We start from the raw sequence: 25,442 nt of genomic DNA on the forward strand, positions 1-25,442 counted from the left end.
GAGAGGCTTGGCAGGGTGCCGTGCACCACACTTCCCAAAATGTGGCACAAAGAGCACAGATATTGGTATCAGACTCTTGCATGTGACCACTTCCAATAGTGTACACTTGAGTTCCGTAATCTTTCTGGATCTCTGTTGCCTGTGTGGGTTGTGAGAGGTAGCAGGAAGGTTATATGAAAAGCACCTAGCATAGTTCTTGGTACATAAGAGGGTCACAATAAATAAGGTTCTCATTACTGGGCTACTGGTGGAAAACCTGGCTTCTAGTCCTGACTTTGAGACCATGGGCAAGTCACTTAAGCTCTCTGGTGACTCAGCTGAACAAATATTTCTTCAACTTTCAGTTACAACTTGGGAGCCAGACTTCTTGGTTCTGGCATTTACTAGCTGCTTCAACGTAAGCCAAGTTATTTAACTTCTTTTTGCCTCAGGTTCTTCAACTATAAAATGGGAATTATAGAGCTGCTGCGGGACTGAACGTACATTCCCGGTCCAGAGAAAGAACTCATAATGTGCTCCTGATCATTATTACAGATAAAGAAATGGAGTGGAAGCAGAACGGTCAGGTTACAGAACTAGTTGGAAGTCAAGTGAGGGTTGACTTCAGAGCTTGTGCCTTCAGCCATAAACTATACTGCTTCTCTACCTTTTTGTAAACCTATTGTTAATCCTATTATTTTACCACTCAAAGTCTCTCCATAAAACCCACATGTGAAATGTCTTTTTCAATTCAGTGGTAGGAAAAGCTTTGTCTCCTAAAGAAACTAGTATGCTTCCTCTTTTTGAAAATAAGAATTATGTAACTTATCATGGGTTCTTTTTTGTCTCGGCTGCCAGGAAGCTCAGAGTCAAACTGTCTGCTCCATCATTGCCATCGAGTTGTTTCCTTCTTCCTATATCTTTGTTCCTTATTTTTTCTTCTAACTCCATTTTACTAACATTTTCATTTGTGTACCTTGCTGAAAGAGACCTCAGAGGTATTTGAAAAGTGGTGGATGGAGATGAAAGAAGCAAATACAAATCAGAAATTCACATGAAAAATTTGTTTTGTACCTTACCTGCTTCGCTTGCTAAAAGAAAAATGGTCAAGGGGAAATTCAAATGAAATAATATAAGAGCTATTTTGAAGGAGAAAAAAAGAAAACCAACAGAAAGACAGAACAACTGACAGTAATGGAGGCCAAGTCAAATGAAAACTGCAAAAAATATGTGAGGCTAGAAGTGTTTGTGCTTTCCCTGGCTGGAACCTATCATTTCTTAATTATATCCTGTGTGTGCTTTGCAAGACATGAGCTGCTGTCAAGAGGAAGGACAGCCCCAGACAGGGGAGGGGCCATGGCCCACCCCTTGGTCCTCACGTACCTGTACAGAAGCGAAATCCCCCGAGGCACAGGCCCCCAGAATAGCAGCACCCACGAGAACAGACTCCACCTCTTGCGACAGGACCACAGGCATGCCTGCGCAGGACAAGGCCACACCTTGGTTAGGGAGTAGTAGGGCCAGGGGCCACGCGGGGAGCCGGCCAGCAGCTCCAGCAGCACAAACACCTGATGCAGAGGCAGCAGCAGTGCTCCACCCCTCCCCCTTGCAGTTCCCTGTTCTTTGGGATTACCTGGTTCTAAAGGATTTCACTGCCTCTGCCTGCTGCTGCAGTAGCCAAGGGTCCCCTGGAAGCCAGCACCATATATCTATATCTATATCTGTATCTATATCTATATTTATCTATCTATCTATCTATTTATCAATCATCTATCTATCTATCTGTACGTATCTGAACTCAGGAGACCTTTCTGCCCAGGTTTTCCAGGCTTCTGCTAGCTGCTACCTGCCATTTTAAGCAGTTAAACAAACATTTACGAAGTGCTCTGCGGGGCCAGTGATATAGAGATGAATAAGACTGTCCTGCTATTCAGGTCTCAAAGGGGAGATGGATGAGAGAGAGATAAAGGCCACACAGGGGGTTGGGTCTCCAACTGAGATGCACTAAGGAAAGGGAAGTAGTGAGAGAGGGTGCGATGAATCCTTCCTTCAGGGGCCTCAGAGTACAAGCCAAAGCCCTTACCAAGGCTGACAAGGCCCTCCAGGATCCGTGCCACTTCTCCCACCCTGATTGGCTTCCCCTCTCCTCTGGGCCACACTGCCCGGCCTCCTTGCCCTTTCTTGAATCTGCTTCAGGGCCCTTGCTCGTGCTGTTCTTTCTGTCTGGGTCACTTGCTTCCAGATGTCCCCATGGCAACTCCCTCCTGCAAGTCTGTGCAAACATCCCTCCCCACTGCAGCTTTCCTGACCATCTGAAGTGAAATGACAACTTACCCACAACATCCCTTACCCGCCTCATGATTTCCTCATTGCCTTCCAACACCGTGCTATTACTTCTCTTGTTTACTGTCTGTCTTGCCTGCTAGAACCTAAGCTCCATGAGGGCAGGGACTCTTTGTCCACTGCTGAATCCCTGGAATTGAGAGCAGTGTCTAGCACATTGTAACTGCTTACGTGATGAACGAATGAATTTTCGAGATGGGGAAGGGGGTCAGAGCAGGGGAGCTCAGGATTAAACAAGCATTTGAAGGATGAGTAGGGGTCCACCAGGCAGGGAGGAACACTCCACATGACAACTCCCAGAGGCTGAAGGTTCACAGTGGACTTAAGGTGAATAGGAATAATTTAGAATTCTTAGTATTTTATATGTGTGTGTATATGAAATGAAACGTACATAAAATATAAATATATTTGCTAATCAGGAGATGGCAGCAAACTCCACAGAGGTAAGCTCTGTGGCCAGACCTGTGAGATCTTCCTCCACTCAAGACATTATTTTTCCAAAGACTGGATTTCTCTTCCTATCTTTTCTGGCAAGAGTTCCCTGACACATCCTCCTCTGTGCTCCCACCATCTCCTAACTCACTGTCCTACTCCAGGGCTGGGGCAGCTGCCCCAGCCATCCCAGACAAAGGGGGTGGGGGGAAGAATTCCCACACATATCCCAGTGGACTTAGGAATACCAGCCCCATACTGCAGGGCCAGCACTGGAGACTTTGCTGACAAGTATCAGGTGGGGTGGGGTCTCTGGGAAAAGCGCAGACCTGGTTCCACTAGCCCTGTGTCCTTCAGCAAGTCACTTAAACCCTTTAGCCTCAGTTTCTCCCTGTGTAAAATGGGGATGATAACAGGTTTGCTGTGAGGATCCATGAAAAAGGGCACATATGGGGCTTAACACATTTCCTGGTCTATGATAAGCCCCTGAGAGTGGTGGCCTCTACTGTTAGGATGAATCTCAGTGAGGGGTGAAGCCCTCCTCCATGCACTCCATCTGGGTTGGAAAGTGGACCACAGGGAAAGGATGGGGTAGGTTGCCCATCAACCATCCAGAGGGGCAGGAAAGACACCAGGCCACGTGGAAGGGTTGTGCTGGTTGCATCAGGAGAGAGCACCGCAAGCCTCTGCAGAGTCTGGGGATCATGGGGATGGGGGTGTGACCATGACCATCCCATGGCCCTGGGACTTTTTAGAAGACAGCACTCCACATGCTGTTTGCCTCCTAGCCCTCCTTACCCTGTCAGAGCTTCACTGCTCTGAGCAGGGAGGAACTACTCACAGGCCCCTCTCCTTGGGAACGGGCAACCAGAGGAGCCGGGTGGATCCCCCATCAGCTCTCCAGTTGCAGCCCAAAGTGCTCTGGAGCCAAGCTGCCAGGGTTTGAATTCTGGCTTCCTCTCTGCCTTAGCTGTGTGATCCTAGGCAAGTTACTTAACCCCTCTGTGCCTGTTTTCCCAGATGCAAAATGAGGTTAAACTTCCATTGATCTCACAGAGTTGCTGTGAGGGTTAAAAGTGCTTAGAGGAGGCACTAAATTGGCATTAGCTATTATGATTCTTAATGTTTACCGTATCTCAGTTATTCCCACCCTCTTCGCACCTCGGCCCCAACACCTGTTCTGGGTCCTGGGACACTGCCGTGTGGACCAAGTCTGTAGCCCCTTTGTCCTCCGGCCACATCCTGGACTGAGCTCATCTCCAGCCACGAGGCCCCTCTTCACATAGCCCCTCAGTCTCAGGTGGGTCACCTCCTGCCCCAGCCCCTGCAAGCCTAGGGGTGGTCAGACTGCAGGCAGCCCCATGGTACCGCCTGGTGACCGGGGTTTCCCTCAACCCTGCCCACACCTCTGTAAATAGACCCTTTATTCGACTGTTCTCCAGTTAATCCAATCTGAGTGTGTCATCTGTTCTCTGCCTGGAACTGACTCACGCTGCCACCAACGTCCTCTGGGTACCCCGTCCTCGCTGGACAGTGGTCAGAGCACGAGAGCACTTTTCTGTTTCTAATGGCCCTCTTGGCAGGACGTTATTGTTCTTCTTTGCATGCTCGCGCCAAGCTCAGCATGTGTACTCAGAGAATGAATACATGAAGGAGTAAATGAATGAAATAATGAATAAGGCGGGAAGAGGGAAACCCCTAAGGAAACTGCCAGAATTCTACAAAACAAAATTTAGGAGGAACATTTAGTCCCAAGTCAGTGAGGGAAACCTACAATTACTTAGTACACACCAAGTATTTCTTGAAACCACAGTTAACTATATGCCCAGGGTACAACGAGATTCTTCCTCCTCACGTAGAGGACATTTCCCAAGTTGGCAAAACCCTACTCTCCCTGCTTGCCCAGAGCAGGAGCAGACTGTTCCCCAAATGGCAAAGATTTGCTTAAAAAATATTTAACTTCTTTTTTTCTGAAATGCACCACCTTTCTGGCGTGGGGCTGCCTTCAGGGAAGAAGTGAGCTAACATTTATTGAACACCTATTTTAAGTGAAGCACAGAGATTGGTGCCCACAAACGTGTGAGTATGTATTCCTCAGCATGATCTATATGAGGGAAATAATATTATCTCTACCTTTCAGAAGAGGGAAATGAGGCTCAGAGAGGTAAAGCAACTTGCCCAAAGTCACAGAGCTGGTCCCCTGCTCTTTCCATTACTCCACACTATCTCCAAAGCATCTCCCAAATCCCACCGTGTTTTTCACATGTTATTCCTGAGAATCATGTACCAGGTCTATGGTTCTTTCTACAGCTTTCTTTGCAGGAAAACTAGAGCAATTACAACGTTTAAAGGCACCAAACACTCTACCTATACACCCCCGGCTTGTGTACCCATCTTTTGCAGAAACAAATGCAAATGTGTTCTTTTCTCAGAATGCTGGGTGAAGGAGAGGAAGAAGGCAGCTTTGCCTGGAATGTGAACTATTTTATCTGACGCATTAATGAGTTTAGCAGAACCCAAAGCATTTAAAGGCAGATGCACTTTGCCATCACTTGTCAATCACCGGCTTCCCAAGGCAGAGGAGTTTCAGGCCAAAGAAAAGGCCCCTTTGTCCGGAACTGTAACTGGTCCATAGTCAGAGACAAAGGGTCCAGTTTCAATTGGAATCCAAATAACGATTAACAGCCTTTTCATTCATGAGCCTGAAGGAGAACAGTTTCCAAAGCAGAACTTTCTCTGAAGCCACTGCACCCCTGCTTCTGAGTCAGCTCAGGGGTGTGAGGCCTGGAAGAGAACTCACTTTCATAAAGGCTGGAGCAGCGGTGCAGAGTCAGGACCTGGGTCACACAGGCTACCCTGCTCTTGGGGGCCCTGTTTCCCATTCCCTTGGGTGATGTGTTAGCCAAGGTTGATTTTCTCTCCCCTCTTGAATCCAGGTAGGAAGTTTTGGTGGCTATTTGGAGGCTGGAAATTAAAAAGTCACTCACAGATCAGATTTTAAGTCTGAACCGTACTTGAACAAGCTAGCTGACTTTGAGATAAAATGTAGTCATGGCTTTTCTCCTAGGGAAAATCGAAGGTAATCTGAGCTCCTTTTTACGTCTTTCTTCTTTCTGCCTCAGAATGGCCTACTTCCATAGGTTCTGGACACTTTAGGAAAGGAGTCGTCATCATCAAATGGTTACAAACCGGGCAGAAAAGTTAAGAAACCTGGGTCAGAGCATAGTGTAGGGGACGCTGGGCCTGGACACACCTGGGACAATCCTGGTCCTGCCCCTACTGGGTGTCTGACGTTGGACAGTTAATTTAAGTCACCTTCCTGACTCTGTTTCCTTGTCTGTAAGATGGGGACACCAACTTCTACCTTTTGGTGGTGTGTGCGGATTAAATGTAAATAGCGTGATTCATGTCAACACAGAGCGGGAGCGTGGTTAATGGCAGTCATTTCTATACTTATTTTTATATGTTTACCCTTAGACTGTGTGCTTTTTTTTTTTGTTTGTTTTGTTTTGTTTTGTTTTGTTTTGTTTTGCGGTACTCGGGCCTCTCACTGTTGTGGCCTCTCCCGTTGCGGAGCACAGGCTCCGGACGCGCAGGCTCAGCGGCCATGGCTCACGGGCCTAGCCGCTCCGCGGCATGTGGGATCTTCCTGGACCGGGGCACGAACCCAAGTCCCCTGCACCGCAGGCGGACTCTCAACCACTGCGCCACCAGGGAAGCCCCACTGTGTGCTTTTTGATACTGTTCTCTGGCTTGTGCCTCAGCCTCCGTACCTCTAAGATGGGGATCAGTAACTTATTTAGTTTGATCTCACGATGTGCAGGGGGTAAATGTTGCCCATCATGATTGGGAAAGCTCTCACCTGCAGGGATCTGCATGGACTGGAGGGGGAAGGGAGAGTCAGGGGCAGAAACCTGGACCCACCCAGCTGTCGGAGGTAAGGAATCCAGGGGACAGGGGACAGCAAGAGATCATGATGAATGGAGGCCAGTGGAGGGTGGGCTCAGATGAGGCTGGAGGTGGGGCTGTGAGCAGGGTCCAGTTCTCTCCTACTTCCCTATCCTTGGCCAGCCCTGGTGCCTGGCCACCCCGGGATGGGGTAGGGAGGGGGGACATCAGTCCCCAGGAGACACAGGGAGAGAAAGGAGCAAGGGGCATGAGGGCACAGGTCTAGAGGGATGGAAGCCCAGGCCAGCCTCTGGGACAGCAGCAAGCCTCCTGCCTGTGGGGCCCCTTCCTTGGGGCCCAGGGGTCTGCACTACAGATCCTGCTCTGCTTTTGTCTGCTCATATCACAGAGAGATCAGCCCATTACCCTGGATTCTCTCCATCTGTGTCACGATCCCTGATTCTGATGAGCCGAGAAGGAATCACAGGATCTTGGGGTCTTAGGGTCCAAACCCCCATCTGCAGCCAGACACCCGCAGCTTCCACCATGGCTGGGCTCTGCAATCTTTCTTCAAACAGTTTCCTTATCACTTCCTCCAGTCACTTGCTGTGCACCGTCACAGGTCCAAACCAGGGCGAGGTGGCCCATGGTGTTTCCCCAATACCCTGTGCTTTTCTCACTCAGAGCTCTTGCCACACTGGATTTGACATGTCTGCTGTCTGCCTTCTTCAATAGCCCCTGAGCTCCCTGGGGGCAGGGATCATGTCTTCATCTCTGTATTTTCAATACGGCCCGCAGTGGGGGGGATCAGAAGAGGTACTCAAGACTGTTGAGTAAATACTTGAATTAAGATCTAGTCCTTGCTGACCTCTCGTGTCTCATTTCTTACCATGACCCGATAGTTAGCTACACATAGAAGACACTTTCCCCACTGTGACAACCATAGCTGTCTTAAGAAAAAAAATACATTTTAACATAAATACTCAAAATAATTTGGCACACTACTTATATCTTCCTATTCTCTACCCTGTCTAGATCTTGGCCACGCCCATTTGCTGCCAAGCCTACAATGACTTTCTCTCCTTCTTCTTAGACTTACCGGTAATGTCCGCATGCATTTGCACAAAAAGGGGGTTCTTGCCGAGGCCCCCACAGAGGAAAAGGGTGCTGATCGAGTGCCCTGCTGACTCCATGGCCTCTATAATGAGGCGCGTCCCGAACTTAAAGGGAAGAACAGAAGAAGGCATCAGTACGGTAGCAAAGGTAAATTGATCGGGAGCATTTACTAAGTGTTTTCCCAGTACTAGATGCCGCACTAGGAGCTCTAGATACACTACCTCAGAAAGTCAGGACTCAAGATTACATTGCCCGTGATCACACCATTATATTAAGTTGCAGAGCGGGAATTCCAACCTGGGCCTGCCTGACTCCAAAATCTTCTGAATCATTGCACCATTTGCTTCTATCAGTAGTTATACAATGTTGACAATGTTAACACGGTGCATATTAACACAGTTCGTTCAAATACATATTTGATGAGTGTCCATTATGGCCCAGGTCCTCCATGAGGTACGGGGAATGGAGTCATTGGCAGCTCTACTCCAATGATAACAGTTGGAGATCTCTGAGTCAGTTTCCCTTCCCTAAAGAGGAACTAAAGAAGTTTGTTCCTTGGAAATGGCACCAACAAACTCAGCAGCAGAAACATGGAAAGAGGGCTTGAATTGCACAAAGAAGGTAGGACACAAGACTTCAGGCTGGCAAAAGAACCTTTGTTACCACCTGAAACCAGGTAGTGGTTCTAATAAGGAGGCTTCCAGTGCCAGAATCCATTCCCAGTCAGTCCTTAGTGATCTCGGATGATGCAGAAACCACATGCCATATGCTACGGCTTCACCATATTTTCATTTCAGCCCTTGTGTCTTCCTTTCTTCTGAAAATGTGTTATCTATCGTTCTTGTCTTGCTCAGTTCACTAAAGTAAAAATGACTGATGCTTGACAAGAGACTGCTACCACAGGGTCATCGAGGTGAATCTTAATGTATAAGTCATTACTTTTGGCTAGGGTATTCGAGTATCTAAAAAATCATAATTTCCTAGGAAGTTCGAAAACTGGAAGTCCAAAAATCATCATTTTTTTTTTTTTTTTTTGAGAGAAGGATTAAAAACAAAAAAGATGAACTGTGATATGACCTCAGGAGGCAGCCGCATGGCGATGATTGAGAAAGTGGCTCTGGGGAGAAATGAGGGAGAGGGTTTTTTGGTGGCAAGATAGCCCTTGAGATATTCAGGGAGTAAGCAACTTTGGGGGATGACCAAGTCCCAGGTGTGCACATGGGAGTGAGGGGCTGAAGCGGATGGAGGAGAAGGTCAAGGGGGAGGAGGAGGTCAAGAGAGAATACGGAGGTCAAGGATCTGGGAGGCCAGAGATGTTGCCACCACCAAGAAGGCGGGGTTCGGGCTGGACAGAAGAGTATCACAGATTCGCTGAAGGTGTGACAGCGGTGCTGGGAAGACGGTGTTCAGGTGCACAGAGGAGGAGAAGACAGTTCAGCTTGAGGGCATGCAGCACCAGAGGCTTAACCAAAGTAAAGGAAGAGGGTTTGGGAAGTTATCAGGATGCTCCCCTGACCCCCGCGGGGCGGCGGGGGGGCGGGATGTAGAAGCTTCTTTCACAGGACTCTCCGGAGAGCTGTCTCCCTGGGGCCAGGGGGTGCCTCTGGGAGAGGCAGCGCTAGAGGGTGATCTGGGGACCAGGGGTGTGTGAAATCCTGATTGCTGTGTAGTAAATGATGAGGGATGGGGGCAGTCCAGAACCAAGATTTCCAGCCCATAGACTTCAGGTTTGTTGAAGTTATTAGTGAATCTGGTAAGAATATGGATTAGGTAAAACTTGGGCCTGCAAAGATCCTCCACAGATGTAGTGTGTTAAAAAAATTAAAACATGTTGTACCCTATGCGGCCAGACCCTGCTTATTGAACATGGCTGATTACCCCCAGATGTTCTTTCTTACGCTTTTGGGGGGTCATGAACCCTCTTGAGAATATGATAAAACCTACTGACCTCCCCAGAAAAGAGTCATATATAAAATAATATTATAACTAATTTCAGGCGTTCTACAAATGCCCTTACATCTACCATGGATCATTTGGTGTCGGTGGATTCCAGGTAACCCTAGTGTACTCCAGGGGCATGAATCTGCAGGAGATAAGAGCGTGGCTTTTGAATTTAAAAAAAGCTGGGATGGCATTCAGGCATTTCACCTATTTCTTGAATCAAATCCATACCTAACCTTTCCATGACTCAATTCTCATTTTAAAAATGGGAAGAATAACACCATATTTTTCATTTGATAACTCCATGGATTGTCTGAAATGCTAACATGCAACAAAAATTTAAAATGTGGTCTTAGACTTGCTGAAATACAGTAACATCTATCTTACAAGTTTGCTGCTGTAGACAGTGTATCTGAAGCTCATAGGAGTGTCCAGTACAGGGAGGGTGTTTAGAAATGAGAGCTAATCTGGTTGTTAGCTCTATGCTAGGCATTCTGCTATGCTCCTTAATATCACCTCTAATTTCATGAAACACTCAAAAACTGCATATTATTATCCCCATTTAGGATTTCTATAGTTTGCCTAAAGCCATGCAATCTGCCTTAGGGGAGGGGAAGCTGCCTCCCAATATGCGTGGAAATGCCATGCAAAATTGATATTTCTGATGTTTCTAAAATCAGAGACCTGAGGGCTCATGTGATTAGCAGGCCTGAGAGGAGAGTAACACAAAGCACATTCCCTGGGAAAAGGCAAGAAGCAATCCAAACAAGAGGCACTCGCTCCAGAGGGGCTGTGACAGCCTGTCTCTCTCCCATGTGGCATTGTCAGCAGGAATTTCCCACTCAGGCTGCCCGGTTAGTTACAGGGCCTTCCCTTTCGGTGTCCCAGACGCCACTGTGTGAAACACTCCACCCTCCTTAAATGCCCCACCAAAGGGCTTTGTGCTAAAATGATTTTGTGCTCACCTTTCTGGAAAAAATGTTTTCACAGAGAAATTTAAATTAAAATTAGGCTATTCCACTGGGAATGTACAGAACCAAATGCAAATGGAGAGACTTCAAATGCAAATAGTACTTTTTAAGGGTCTATTCTGCAAAGAAAGCTATAGATGAACAGGCTATGAATAAACTGGGTGTTTGACAGTTCCTTCAATTAAGCTTGGTCAAGAGAGAATTTCACTTCATGGAGGGTTTTGCATAGTCCCAAGTTAACTTCATTACAATATCTCTAATTTCATCCCATTCTTACAAAATATCAACCGTAGATATTACTACAGAGAAGAATTTGCTTAACTTTAACTTCACAACAAATAGGTGTAAAGGCTATATTCAGAGTCAATGAACGCATTTTTTTTTTCAAGGTGAACATCATGGGAAAATATCTGTTATCAGAATGCTTCATTAAAATGCACATTAAAATGCACAAAGGCACTAAAAGATCAGAATGCCCAGATACTTTTGCAAAACAGACTGAACTCCTCACAGCTCAATTGACTATACAACATAGCCTTATCGAAAAATCTGTCTTAAATTGCCTTCTCTTCATGGTATTATAAAGGTCATTAAAACAATGGACAGAATAAATATGATAGCTTTTAATATATGTACGGCCCATTACATACAAAATTGATTTTCCAAGTGTGTAGTATTTGGGAAAATGCAGTTGGCTTTCTCCCATCCCAGCCCTCCCCAGCCCTCAGCCTGCATTAGGTTTAACCTAATTTATACATCCTTGGACTTCTTACCAGTAAGGGGACCTCTGTGAGACAATCCTGGCCAAATTAATGATGTTGTCTAAGATGTGTCAAATCAAAACTGTTCTCAGGAATGCCTGAAGGCTTATTTCAATCATGTAGCTTTTACAAAGCGATCAAAGAAAATTGCAGCATGGTAACGTGGAAAGAGCAAAAGCCTAGGAGTAGACAGAGGTTCCGATTCTGACTCGACCATACACTAGCTGTTTGACCCTGGCAAGCAGTGTTCCCTCTGTCTGTAAAATGAGGACAATCCCACCTACTGACTGGGTTACTCACAGGTGGGTGTAGTACCCTGTTTGGTGCCTGGCACAGAGAGTGGGTGTCAGTGAGAGGGACCAGTGGTTGTCATCACAGAATGGTGCCCCTTGGCTCATCTGTGTGCTCTCATTCTTCATGTCCCCCTCTTAGCATGGACTCAGAAGGAAGAGCCTCACACAGCTCTGATTTCCCAGGATTATTTATTTTAATGCAAGTGGCTCATTCCACTGTAAGACTTTTCACACAGTGATATTAAGATCAGAATATAAAAGCTCCTCAATTATTGGGAGATTGGGATTGACATAGATACACTAATATGTATAAAATAGATTAACTAATAAGAACTTGCTATATAAAAATAAATAAAATTCAAAAATTCAAAACAAAACAAAAACAAAAAAAGCTCCTCAATTCATCGTGTACCTAGTTTTATTTTAGAAAGCTGTGGGTTCAAATCCCAGCTCTGCCACTTACTAGCTGTATGAAACCGATCAAGTTAATTAACCTCATTGAGGTTTAGATTCTAATCTTCGGAAGGGGGATTATGATACTTCCCTCATAAGGTAAAGTCAGATAACGTATGTAAAATATTTGGCATAGTTCCTGGTACATAATATCCCCAAACTATATTATTTATCAATATTATTATTATCTTTACTGTAAAGCAGGATTGCTAAATAACTGTCTTTATTACTGATGCGTATTTTTGTTCTCCATTTTCATTTTTTCATGGTAGTCAACTCCCGCCATTTTGATAGATGTCAGAATTGTCTTTCTTTGACCAAGTTACCATAAATAAAGCAGGCTGACTGATATTACTGAACTGGACAGGCTGTTAATAAGATAGTTGTTTCAGGAAGGTACAGTCAAACTGGTCTATAAGCTAAGAAGGACTGTTTAATCTAATTGAGTTGGCCAGTTCTGCTCTCTTATTGTGTGTACTTGGTACCTGGATAAATCTAAACATAAGAAAAGCGATTTTGTTGATGACATGGATATACAGAAAAAAATGCATGTAATTCTATTATTTGAAGCAATGAGGATATGAAAGTGGTATGTGGAGAAAGAGACAGAATAGCATATAAATATGTCCATATAGCATGAATAAACAAAAGTACTTTGTTTAAATAGGTATATTTCTGAAAAATAAATTTTGACTCTGAATTCAGTGAACTGATTTTTTCCTTTCTATTGGTCCCCAATTCTCTTTCCAGATCAGCTAAGCCTCACTGGATTAACTGTTATCTTGGGGTTCCTACCAGCTCTGAGATCCTGAAAGGCATGACCCACTCCCTTCAAATGCAATTTCTAACACGCACACACGTGCAAACTTTCGTGTGTGATTTCAGGGTTTAGAACCCTTCTGTAGCTCACTCATGGATCACCTCTAGAGAATAAGAGTCCTTGGACAATGATGTTTGGGCTTCTAGGAGTTTGTTTTCATTTTTGATTGATCTTCAGTTTAGAAGCTTCTAACACTTTAAATTCCCCCCTTTCTCCTTCCCTAACCAACCAAACCTCTCATTTGAGCAGCTAATTATAAAAATAAACATTTTTATGCTCCAAGAAAGCTTACTATTTAAAGGAACCCCAGACTGGATCCTTTTGCAAAGTGAACAATACCACGTGTTTTATAAATTTGGACCGTCTTAATGCCAGCTCTCCTTAATGCAAGCATACATGGCATCTACTTCCTTGCTTCTATTTAATGAACTTAGAAGACAAATTAGATAGACGGTAAGCATGATGTTCAAAGCTTTTAACCCCTTTTAGCTTTCAGCTATGTGAGGCTACTAGTAAAGCAGGTAAAGACCTTTAGAATTTCCTTCTGCACAGACAAGCATCTATTTTTGGCAAGCTCCCTAGAATCTTTGTCACAAAAGCATATGATGTATCTTGGGGAGTATGTGGTCTAAAGTTTGTTAACAGATTTAAGTCTCTTTAAAAATGGCATTAAATTGTCTTACAGCAATGGCTTGAACTGTGGCCAGGTAGAGAATGGCAAGATCATCGAGGTCCTGAGATAGTTTCAATCCGGTGACCTGTAGGGATGAAGAAAAGAAAAGAAGGAGATGGCGCCATGGTTAGAGATAGTTCCCATGAAACACGTTCAGATGTGTTTTCTTGCCGAAACAAGTTCATATGCAAATCCCCTTTTTGTAAGCTGAACGTGAAGTGACTACTGAATTGTTTAATCTCCAGACCTGGGAAAAAGTATCCCTTCTTCCCCCAAAGAAAATGCCTTGCCTTGGATTAAAGAAAAATAAAACAAATACTATAAGGAGATTTTTTTTTTTAGGAGATTGTGTTTGATATTTCTTAGCATGGAATTAAATATGTTTCTTCTTTAAAAACATTCTTTTATTACAAACACCTATTCTTTTTGGCTTATAGAGATGAACACGTAGCAGTGGCACTCTAGTAAAAGGTGATTATTCCTAGTTCTGCTACTGTCAGAATTCAGTGGACCAGCATCCAGGGGGTATTCAGAGTAAAATAACGTGTCTACTATAAATGTGATACCTACTAGGGGATAATTTAGAATCTGTGGTTTACCAGGGAATCCCATTAGAGTCAATCGGAACCACATGCTTATATGGAGTATGTCAATTTCTGAGAGATTCCAGAACTGAACATCCTGATTCCAGGATGTTGGATTTGGGTGGTTTCAAGACTTGTTCACAGTCTCACTTTCATGTCTCCCATGCATGATGGTGTCCGCTTGGGACATTTCTAGAGGGTGAAGGCTGCTGGTTTCTTCAAGCCTAGTCTGAAGTTGGTGGGCATCAATGCCAGAGTTCACTTGAGATTTTCATTACAAAATTAATTCACGTAACATACTTTTTCTCAGGCCCTACAGTGTATATGGTCCTGAGTTCAATGAGGAGGTGACATGGCCTAGTGGTCTACCAAGGTCCCTGTCCTTCATTGCTCCAGCCCCATTTATTATTCTCTCCAGATTCCACCCCCAGCGGGGATTAAGGGGTCAGCCTTGGCCTGTTACAGGGCACAGATACCACTCCACTGCCCAAACCAGAAACCTGGGAACACTTTCCCCTGACTTTTCTCTCCCTTCCAGGATCTAATCAGTCTCCAAGTCCTATACATTTGAGCTCCAGAATCTTTTTTGAAGCCATCCCCTCTCTTTGTCCTCACTGTCACTCACCTCCTTAATCCAGGCCTCCATCGTATCCTTCCCGATTGCTAAAATAGCTCCTGATCAAACCTTCCTGTTTCTAATGGTGCTTGTTCCTCTCTACAAGGGAGCTAGTGCTTATTCTCAAATGCAAATTGATCATGTGAAAAATTCTCCCTCCGTTGCCCTCATTCTGAAGCAGAAGCACCTTCCCTGTCTTCTATGAGTGATTCTGCCCGGGGTCAGCCCTGCTTTCTTCGCCAGTGTCTAGTCTCTCCTGTCCTCACTTAGCAACTTGTGTTCCAGCTGTTCTGATTACTCATCTAAGTTGGCGGAAGGGGGTATTCCTAAATTCAGTAGTGCTACCTGCTGATAGGTTTTTTTTTTTTTTGGAAGATCATGGGGTCAGTCAGTGAGAATAACGGCTTTGATCTGAACACACAGGAGCATGAGAGGTTTGAATGAGAAATCAGGAAGGAGCTCTAAAGATGCATGTTCCCCAGCCAATAACTCTGTGAAGGAACATCTCTCAGAAAGGTCCCTAGAGACCTAAATGAACAATAAGAATGTTAGAACTAGGAGAACACGAGCAACACAGATATCACAGAAGTTCATTTCACAGAGGAGAAAATAATTTGCTTAAGAGAGAGTCCAGAGGTTCGTGAAGCCCAAACCTAGGTGTCCCAACAGACTGTGTTACTCACCACAGATCTCCCATGCTTGCCACTGCGCCTGGCACATAGTGGCGCTAAGTTAATATTTGCTGAATGTGTAAGTGACACTTCAATGCTCCTTTTTCCTTCTGCACACCATTCTCTCTCCTAACATCCTATCCTTCTCTGTCATATTATACAATTATGAGAGGACAGTATTTACTACCTCAGCCCCTCATATATTCACAGAGGTGGAGGAGTATATTTCCTCCATGCCCCAAGAGAGAAAAACACTGGACCATCACTTCTAGTTGCTTACTGCATGCTCTACCCCTTTCCCCAAACTCCACACTTACCCTTCCTCATCAGAGGAGTGGCTTGTACGAGATTGGAGTAAAAGTAGTCACCCTGTAGCTCATATGGAGTCTTCGTGTGAATTAGAAAAAGGTGCTCCCTCCAGATGGACTAAATGCAAAAGGCATCCCATCTGGAAGAGTGAATTTTAAAAAGGAGCAGAGTGGACAGGATGTCAGCCCTGCCCTATGCCCCCCTCAGCTGAACACCCTGCGTGAGCAACCAGCCCCAGGGCGAGCATTGGTCCTGGGTAAAGATCACTAGTCATAAATGGTCTCTCTTTAACTCATCTCCAAAACTGGCTTGGCCTCAACAGCATCTCTGTTGATGGTCTGTTGGGAAAGTTGATTGGGCCACAGTTTAGAGCTCTCCTCCAGAGCCAGCCCAGAAGGTAGGCTGCCTCTGGCCTCCTATCGCTGGTCATCAATGAGATGCGAATCAAGCCATGACCCTCCACGTGGTTGGGTGTGTGTCTGCCTGGCAGACACACATCCATCTACAGGAGGGTCCCGAGTGCCAGAGGTGGATAAACTGTGATGCGGGTAGGGGAGGAATTTGACTTTTTATATAAGAGTCATTCTCCTATGGACTTGAGGATATGGGGAGGGGGAAGGGTAAGCTGTGACAAAGTGAGAGAGTGGCATGGACATATATACACTACCAAACGTAAGGTAGATAGCTAGTGGGAAGCAGCCGCATAGCACAGGGAGATCAGCTCGGTGCTTTGTGACCGACCGCCTGGAGGGGTGGGATAGGGAGGGTGGGAGGGAGGGAGACGCAAGAGGGAAGAGATATGGGAACATATGTATATGTATAACCGATTCACTTTGTTATAAAGCAGAAACTAACACACCACTGTAAAGCAATTATACTCCAATAAAGATGTAAAAAAAAAAAAAAGAGTCATTCTCCTATTAAGTTATTAGGAACCCCAGGGCTCTGTATTGACAATAACTGGCTCTGATATTCTTCTCAATTAGTAAGAACCCGTAAGAGAGGAGGAGTAAAATATCACTAGATTTTGCTTCCTTAATCCCAGCAAATATTCATGAGAACTTCCCCAAAGTACTGATATTCAAGCAAAAAGATGTCAAGGGCCCTTCTCTAAATTTCTAGTGCCTTCAGAGATTCAAAATCATAGGAAGGAAAGAGAAGATAGCTTCTTATCTTCAGAAATTGAGAATGAGATCATCAGTGTAAATGAGCACTAAATTTAACTCCTGAGCTTGCTTACTAGTAGCTATGGCAAAAGAGGGACATATAATGGATGACGTAGCCTTTCTTTTATGACAAATGAAACATACCTATGCTTCAAGAGAGACAAACTTATTCCTGGGAAGAATTTCTAGAAGGAATTTATTACATGGACCACCATATGGAAGGTATTCAGTATCCAAAGGGAATAAATAAGCAAACATGGTTCTCCCATAGCTCTTTCCAACATTCCCTCATCACTAACACCAGGGCCATGGAGTTGAAATGTGACTCAGTGAAAGACACCTCTCTAAACTGTGAAATTACTATGGTCCAGGACCCCTATTTCCTTGACATCTTACCTGATTTGCAAATGGAGACACTAGAAGGGCAGATCATCATTTGATTCTCTCTCAAGTATCAGGAATCCCAGCCCCACCCTGACAAAAATCAAATGGCAGTCAGCTTAAGAAGGAACTTTCTAAGGAGTGCCTGCCATGTGGACCACTCAGGAGGCTACAGAGGACCCTCAGGGAGCTGTCACGGTATGCAGGTGGCAGTGCCCTGAGAATGTCAGGGATGTCCTGGGAGAGGTGCAGCTTTGTAACCAGCGAGAAAGTTGGGATAGGCCAGAGAAGCCTGTACCCTTGGCTGAAGGCTGAATGGCTCTATCAGTAAGAAAAACTGGGAAGGAAGCATAAGTGGAAGGAATTTGTTTATAGATGTGCACGTGTCTCTTTCGAATGCCTGGGCGAGAGAGTGAAATGTGTGGGGAAGCCCCATGGAGAGTTGCAATGGTAAGCACATTTTATTTATTTTGGCTATTGTGAAAAGAGGACTGTAATAGAAAACACTCATAGTTAATATTTAGAGGTGTGTGAAAGTGGCATATGGTGGCCAAAGAGATGTGAACTGCAATGGACAATTTCAACCTCCTAGATAATGATTATAAAATGTTTATGTAAATACTATTGGGATTTCTGAGCTTAGAAGAGAAGTGTAGGTGAACAGAAAGACGATGTGCTCTGGAGTAAGACACATGGCTTTACATCTCAACATTCCCTCTAACTGCTTGCAGGACACTGTGAGTTTTGTAACCACTCTGAGCTTCATTTTTTTTTTTTTTTCATCTGTAAAATAGGAATAATAATACTTCAAGGTGCTTCATGATTAAATGAGTTATCGTTTGGGCTTCCCTGGTGGCACAGTGGTTGAGAACCTGCCTGACAATGCAGGGGACACGGGTTCGAGCCCTGGTCTGGGAGGATCCCACATGCCACGGAGCAACTAGACCCGTGAGCCACAACTACTGAGCCTGCGCATCTGGAGCCTGTGCTCCGCAACAAGAGAGGCCGCGATAGTGAGAGGCCCGTGCACCACGATGAAGAGTGGCCCCCGCATGCCACAACTAGAGAAAGCCCTCGCACAGAAGCGAAGACGCAACACAGCCAAAAATAATTAATTAATTTAAAAAAATGAGCTACCGTTTGCACGGCCTCTTACTTTTTCAGCAAGCCGTACCAAATCGACAAGAGCTAGACACTTGCAGTGCTTAATAAATGTTCATTCTCCTTCCTTTTCTCTTAATAAATGTTCACTCCCTTTCTCTTGAAGTGCAATGAGGGGCTCAACCCCATGCATTAATTGGGATACAGCAATAAAGGATCTCCTGCAACAGGCTGTGGGTACTGTCAGGGTATTAGCAATGGGGACTGAAGACCAGTGGTTGTACAGGGTGGGGAACGTAGGGTAGAAAGTGCGCTGGCCGTCAGCATCAGGATCATAGGAGAAAGGTCTGGATGTCTAGGAGTGTGGAGGAGCAGTGTGCCCTTGATGAGCACCCAGGAATAGGACAGTGGGAGACTCACTTGCTAGGACTCCTTGGAGAAGCCTTAGTCCTTATCAACCTACACACTTCCATTTACTCTGTGAACGGGAAAGACAGATGATCTACATCCTGGACTTCAGCTTAAATCCTGCTGCCACTTGGCAGCTGTGCGAATTTAGGCACATCTCTTAACTCTTTCCCGGGATCTGAGTTGAAGGCAGATTTCCTGTGATCCATCTCCTGATTTACTGAACTTTTGGTGTGGGCCCAGAATTTTGCATTTTTAACAAGGTCCTAACGCACAATAAATTATAGAAATGATTGCCCTAAACCTTGGTATTGTGAATTATATGTCCATATGCCCTGGAGTAGTTGAGATTATAAACAAATATATCAGTAATTTAGTTAGCTAAGTTTTTCCCTTCTTAGTTATTAAAAGAATTTAAGTAGTTATATATGTTGCTAAGGAAAAAAAAAAGGCTTAGAAATAGATCTCAAGGGGTTTCTAAAGATTACAAAAGACAAGAAAACAGGATTCCCTGTCCTGAGATTTTCTAGGTCGTCAGAGCTTGAGGGGGTATCCAAGGCTCGAGGGAATTGATTGAAAGTTTTTCAGAACACAAAGGGGCAAAAAAAATGCTGTTTGTTTAGTCAATAATGCAGGAGGCCCTGATGACCGGATACCAAGGAAATGAGGAGGATCAGAGAGATTTCTGGAAAACCTCTGGATAGAGGCCAGGGACTGGAGAACAGGTCTGAGATAGTCAGCAGCCTGGAAGAGAAAGGGGGACAAATTTCCCTGAAAATATTTATAGGTATCAGTATCAGGAATGGACACATTGCCGAAAACTCACCCAGAAATGGGAAATGCACATAAATGTGTTAATACAATGTCATAGGCAGAATTCCAAAGATGTTTCCCCCTCCCCCAAGGTCCCCATCCCCTGATTACTCAAACACTAATCTGGGCATTGCTGTAGAGGGACTTTGCAGGTGGAACTAGTTACTAGCCAGTTGACCTTAAAATAGGGAGATTATCCTGGATTATCCAGTTGGGCACAATGTAATCACATAAACTCTTAAAAGCAGAAGAGGAAGACAAAAGAGTCAGTCAAGAGATACGGCAGAAGAATAAAGCAGGAGAGATGAGGTAGAAGTGGAAATCAGAGAGATTCAAAGCATGGGACGGACCTGATCCACCACTGCTGGCTTTGAAGATGGAGGAAGGGGGCAGTAAGCCAAGGAATGTGGGTGGCCTCTCGAAGCTGAGGATCCCTGGCTGACAGCCAGGAAACAGGCACCTCTGTCCTACAACTGCACGGAGCTGAATTTGGCCAACAACTTGAGGAAGTTTGATAGCAGATTATTCCCAGAGCCTCCAGATAAGAGCCCCTGGTTCTGGTCTTGTGAAAGCAGGGGCAGAGAAACCAGTTGAGCCAGCTTGGGCTTCTGACCTACAGAACGGTGCGATAATAAATTTAAGCCTCTAAGTTTGTGGTATTTTATTATAGCAGAAACAGACAACTAATATACATACAATGACTGCATGATGGACTGACATTCTCCCTCACAACTTTATTCTATTGGTGAACTCTACACCATTTAACACTGGTCCATTTGCTGTTTTCCAGATGTACCAGGCACTTCACGCTTTTGTCTGCGTTGCTTCTGATGCTCTAAATCTAAGTCATTTTAACACACGTTTGCACCAGTGTAACCAAGGCTGTTTTGGTCAACCGTCCTGGTCCACACTTGCTGTCATCTAACCCTGTCTTGGACTTACACACCAACTTGGATACCATCCTTGGTGCTCTTGCCTTAATTCTTTCTCATTGTTTATCTCCTGGGGTCTTCCTGGCAGATTTCCACCTGATTCGCTCCTCAGTCTTTTAAAAGAGTTTTTTTTTTTTTTTTTTTTTTTCTTTTTGCGGTACGCGGGCCTCTCACTGTTGTGGCCTCTCCCGTTGCGGAGCACGGTCTCCGGACGCGCAGGCCCGGTGGCCATGGCTCACAGGCCCAGCCGCTCCGCGGCATGTGGCACCTTCCTGGACGGGGGCACGAACCCATGTGCCCTGCATCGGCAGGCGGACTCTCAACCACTGCGCCACCAGGGAAGCCCTTAAAGAGTTTTTTTGATGTGGACCATTTTATAAAAGTCTTTATTGAATCTGTTACAATATTGCTTCTGTTTTTTTTGGGTTTTTTGGCCATGAGGCATGTGGGATCTTAGCTCTCTGACCAGGGATCGAACCCACACCCCCTGCACTGGAAGGTGAAGTCTTAACCACTGGACTGCCATGGAAGTCCCACTCCTCAGTCTTTTGTCATTATACACTGCCTTGGGAAGGGTTCCTGTCCACAGTCCACACCACCCCTGTCACCCCCAGTTTTATTTGTTGTTTGGTGTATAAAATGAAGATAAAAAGCACTAAGAAAGAAAAGTCTGATTCTGTAATGCAAAATCATTTTTAAAAAAATCACTAAAATGAGGGAGAAATATTTCAGACATATTGAAAACAGAGCCGAAGGAATGCCAAAAATATAAAGATCTAGTTTTTCATTTTTTTCCTCTCAGAGAATGTCAGTGACCTCAGTTTGAACTGACTGGGTTCTACTACCAGTTCTGTTCTTTTCTCCTCTGAGTAAATTACTTAGACTCTCTGACCCTCAGATTCTCCATTCCTTTCAATGCAGTAATTACACTGTCTTGCAGGGTTAGAAGGGAAGTTGGTGATGATGCTTGGAAAGCATCTACCATGGTGTTTGGTACATCACGGTCCCTGAAAAAACAGCACGTATTACAAAGCACAATACCAGCTGGTAAATTAGTTGCTTCAATAAAAAAATACACTATCCAAAACCAGTTAAACGATACTGAGGATATTAAGCTTCATTATAGGATTCAATTTTTCATAGGGAAAAACAATATGTAAAAAACGGTACGTAAAACAGCATTATATCATAACAAAAACATCAACAAACTCGTATCAAAGAGTCCATGTGTTTCCAAGGCTTAAAATATATCACTCAAAGGCTGCTTAATTGGCCCATGAGCTTCCAGCTCCATCATCCATCTCCCCACCGGAGGAAGCCACAGGGATTCAGCCCCTGACTTCTCCTGAGCTCTTGCAAATACTCATCCGAGTCGCTGACTCCACCGCGTCTGACTCTGTTTAGTGATGCCTGTCTCTAGCTGGGAGTCACTCTGGGAACTGGCTAAGATCTCTTAACGCTTCTTTCCTGACTCTCTCCCAGTTTTCCACATGCACGTTGCTTTGTACTTGCTTTGAAGAACGCTTGGAACAGCACTCAACCTCTCTAGCAGTTTGAGCGGCATATGGCCTTATGTTAGAAATCACAGCTCTTCAAAGAACCAGAAAATAACTTTCCGTTCTGGGTAGTGTTGTACTTGCAAAGTGAAGCAGGAAAAACACGTTTCAACCAATTGGTGAATATGGTGTGTTCTCACGGCCTGATATATCTCTGAGGTAATTTATTTCTTTGAGTGGGCATTTCAGGAACAGAACTTTTCAAAAAACACCACCATAACAAAGAGGTCATATTAATTTGAGAATAAAAACTGGTCATGTATACAAGGAGGCAAGGACTCTTTCACAACTCCTCCAGCTCTAGCTGTTTTGTAAGGTATACCAGAGTTGAGCTGCTTACTGTGTTGCTGAGGAAACTGAGGGCCAAAGACTTAAATACTTAAGTAGAGAAGACTAATCTCTACACCTGTATGAAACTTGGTTCCTGTGATGGACCAAGTGATTGTTCAGCCTCTCTAGCGGATTGCTCATGGCTGGTGACCTCCGTGACTGGAAGGCCCCACTGGTCCTGGGACTAAGGTGGGCGGCTCATGATTGGCTGCCCGGGGTTCAAAGGCCATCTTGTAAACGTGCAAGTAAGGGTCACTCAGCAGGAGCTACAGATTCAAAAGCAGCTGCTGTTGCTGTCTGTCTGCTGTGTGACAGTCTCTCCATTCGATTCGGACAACGACCCTGCAAGGAAGCCTGTGCCGCACCTGCTTACTGATGAGCAGACAGACCTCACAGAGCCAACCTCAGAGGTCACACAACTGGCACATTTTCAAGCCAGGATGCCAACACAGGTCTGGCTTCAAATCCTGGGCTCACTTTACTGATTCACTAGAGTAAAAGTTATCTAACCAACCATTCAGAATAAGAACAATCACACATACACGAACTCTCTGAAACATGCAACCATTCCTGGTATTTAGCTTCATCTCTTTATGTGTGACCACGTCATATTTCTTTAAAAAGCATTGTTTTGTTTCGTTTGTAAAGAACGTAGAATCACTGGTGTTAACTGTCTTGTGACTGATTGCTATTACCCAAGCCTCTGCTTCTTTCAAACATCATACGTACAGCCCTTACCTCTCCGTGCCTCATTTATCAAGTGGCAAGGAGAAATATTTACATTGCCGGCTACTTGGTCTAAGCATACTATTAAGTTGCCCACCCCATAACCGCCACCTCTTTTTAGCCCAGTGCTGCAGGTCAACATATGCATCACCAATGGAGAAATGAAACAGCTAGGGACATGGCAGGGAGCCAACTCTTACCAGACAAAAGAAAATGATTCTATCGAGCCTAATGGAAGGATTCCTGGGGTATGCCCTGTTCCTACTTATAAGGGTAGGCACCTAAAGCGGAAGGGTTTAGAGCCAGGTCAAACCAGGAGTGGTGATTACTTTTGAAATCTGAGTCAGTGAGGGTGGAAAGAAAAAGAGAACTATTACTGAGAAGAGACAGGGTCAGAGCTTCAATCCAAGAACCAGGGTAAGGGGAAAAATGGGAGAACGAGTGAGAAGGCTGGTGGTCAAGACAGGGGAGCAGGGACCGGGCTGCGGAGTGTGGTTCAGTGTGAAACCAGGCATGATGGAACTGTGGGGACTCACGTTTTACAGTCAGTGCATTCCGTGAAGTCCAGAGGTATGAGCTAAGGGAGGCTCATGAGTGTGCATCCTGAAAGTCGGGATTCCTGTTTTCATCTAAGCTCTGCTATTTCTCGGTGTTGTGACCTTGAACAGATCACTGTTCATTCCTCACTTGACAAGTGAAGACTGAACTAACTGCTTAACCATAGGCAATTATTCAGTGCCTATCTTTGACCTAAGCACTGTTGAAATTAAAAAGAAAAGAAGCCATAGCCCCTACATCAAAATTTTTTTCTAAAAAATTTAAAATATATACTATGTCTTATGACAGCTCTGATCTTATTTTCTTCAGGAAAAATTATGTGTTTTGCATTAAAACCTTCAATGCAAGTTTTAATTCTGCTTTTGTATTTTTAGCTGTCTTTATCATTTCCTTTTTCTCCCCTCATTCCATTGCCTTTCCATCTGAACTCATTTTTTTTCCTAATAAGTTTCTGCTCTCTTTCATAGAGATGTGCTTTAAAAAAAAAATCCTATTGAATATGCAAAGGAGTTTTAAAATATTTTCTTTTGGTTTCAGTAGTAAGTAATTTTTAAGAGGCCTTTCCCTTAAGTGTTCAAAATGATATTTCTTTTTCTTTGTGTGCAACATGTTTTTCCTAATGGACTCACTTTATTACCTTTTAAATTCATTTTAACAAGAGCGCTATACATATTCAGTGTTTCCCAGCATACAGTACACAATTTACTCTCAGCCCCGCTAACTGTAACTTGGATTTGCCTCTTTAGATCTATAGCTAGTTGCCAATTCCCAGAGTTCAGCAGTTTTTATTTTGTGTACCTCTGTTGCCCGGAGGTGGATCACCACTGCCCTGCTTTCTAATCCTAGGACAGAGGGTAGACATGCAAAACTACACCCCTCCTTCAAATTCACAGGGTTTCCCTATCTCTGCCCCTTTAACAGACTTTGATTCAGGGTCCTTAGAACTGCAGTGCATCACCATTCATTCTAAATCAGACTTCCAGCCCAGTTGTCTACTTGGGTTGGCAGTTTTCTAATGGATTGAAGTGAAAGGGAAGATAAGGTCCGGGTTGCGGAGGAGTTCTGGGAAATTAAACTCACTGGCTGCTTCCAAAAAGCAAAACAAAACAGAACAAAAAACCTTAACCATCAGCAGCAGAGGAGAGGGATGACTGCTCTGTTTTTAGGCTTAAAGGGACCTTGCATTTTTAAGCTAGGGACCGGAAAGTGGAGAGGTCCCAACTTTTGCAAGGCTGGTGGTTTATTTTGTTTTCATGTCAGATATTATGATTATCAAACAAGTTACATTTAGTCTTTTAGATTCTGGAAGATCTTCCCAGATTCTCTCTGAGATTGTCAATTCTAGTTTTCCTAGTTGAAAGTCATCTTAATTGTTAAAGTCAGAATGAGTTTACGCTTTTTATTTTTTTTTTATCTTCACAGGTATTTTCAAGTGACGCAGAGAAAGGCTGCATCAGGGTTTGCTGCCCAAATGCCACCTAAAAAAATAATTCAAAATCAGATATTTACTGAGCACCTCCTTCGGCTTGTATAGATGTCTGCATTACAGGGATCATACATTATGTACATACACACATATGCACACTCTCACACATGTACAATATTATTTCCCCCATTTTCA

At 44.4% G+C, this 25,442-nt stretch overlaps 1 protein-coding gene and 1 long non-coding RNA gene across 14 annotated transcripts in view; one reads left to right on the forward strand and one right to left on the reverse strand.

Moving 5' to 3' along the window:
- The window catches only part of FGGY (FGGY carbohydrate kinase domain containing), a 455,489-nt gene that overhangs the window by 114,752 nt on the left and 315,295 nt on the right, over nt 1-25,442 (reverse strand). For 11 of the 13 annotated variants that reach the window (XM_027108362.1, XM_027108360.1, XM_027108371.1 and 8 more), the window contains 3 exons: nt 13,681-13,755; nt 7,742-7,862; nt 1,363-1,457 (listed from right to left, as the gene is read on the reverse strand). In XM_027108362.1, the coding sequence (XP_026964163.1) occupies nt 1,363-1,457; nt 7,742-7,862; nt 13,681-13,755 (291 nt within the window). The remainder of the gene's footprint in view (nt 1-1,362; nt 1,458-7,741; nt 7,863-13,680; nt 13,756-25,442) is intronic. The other 2 variants (XM_027108367.1, XM_027108368.1) reach the window with 2 other exon arrangements.
- Nucleotides 7,782-13,966, forward strand: LOC113621509 (uncharacterized). Its single transcript, XR_003433196.1, has 2 exons — nt 7,782-7,905; nt 13,683-13,966. It is a non-coding gene; the product is annotated as an uncharacterized LOC113621509 (long non-coding RNA).

The sequence above is a fragment of the Aethalodelphis obliquidens genome, unplaced genomic scaffold, assembly GCF_003676395.1.
Source record: "Aethalodelphis obliquidens isolate GAN/ISIS:26980383/991018 unplaced genomic scaffold, ASM367639v1 scaffold9, whole genome shotgun sequence".
In the NCBI taxonomy this organism is placed as follows: Eukaryota; Metazoa; Chordata; class Mammalia; order Artiodactyla; family Delphinidae; genus Aethalodelphis; species Aethalodelphis obliquidens.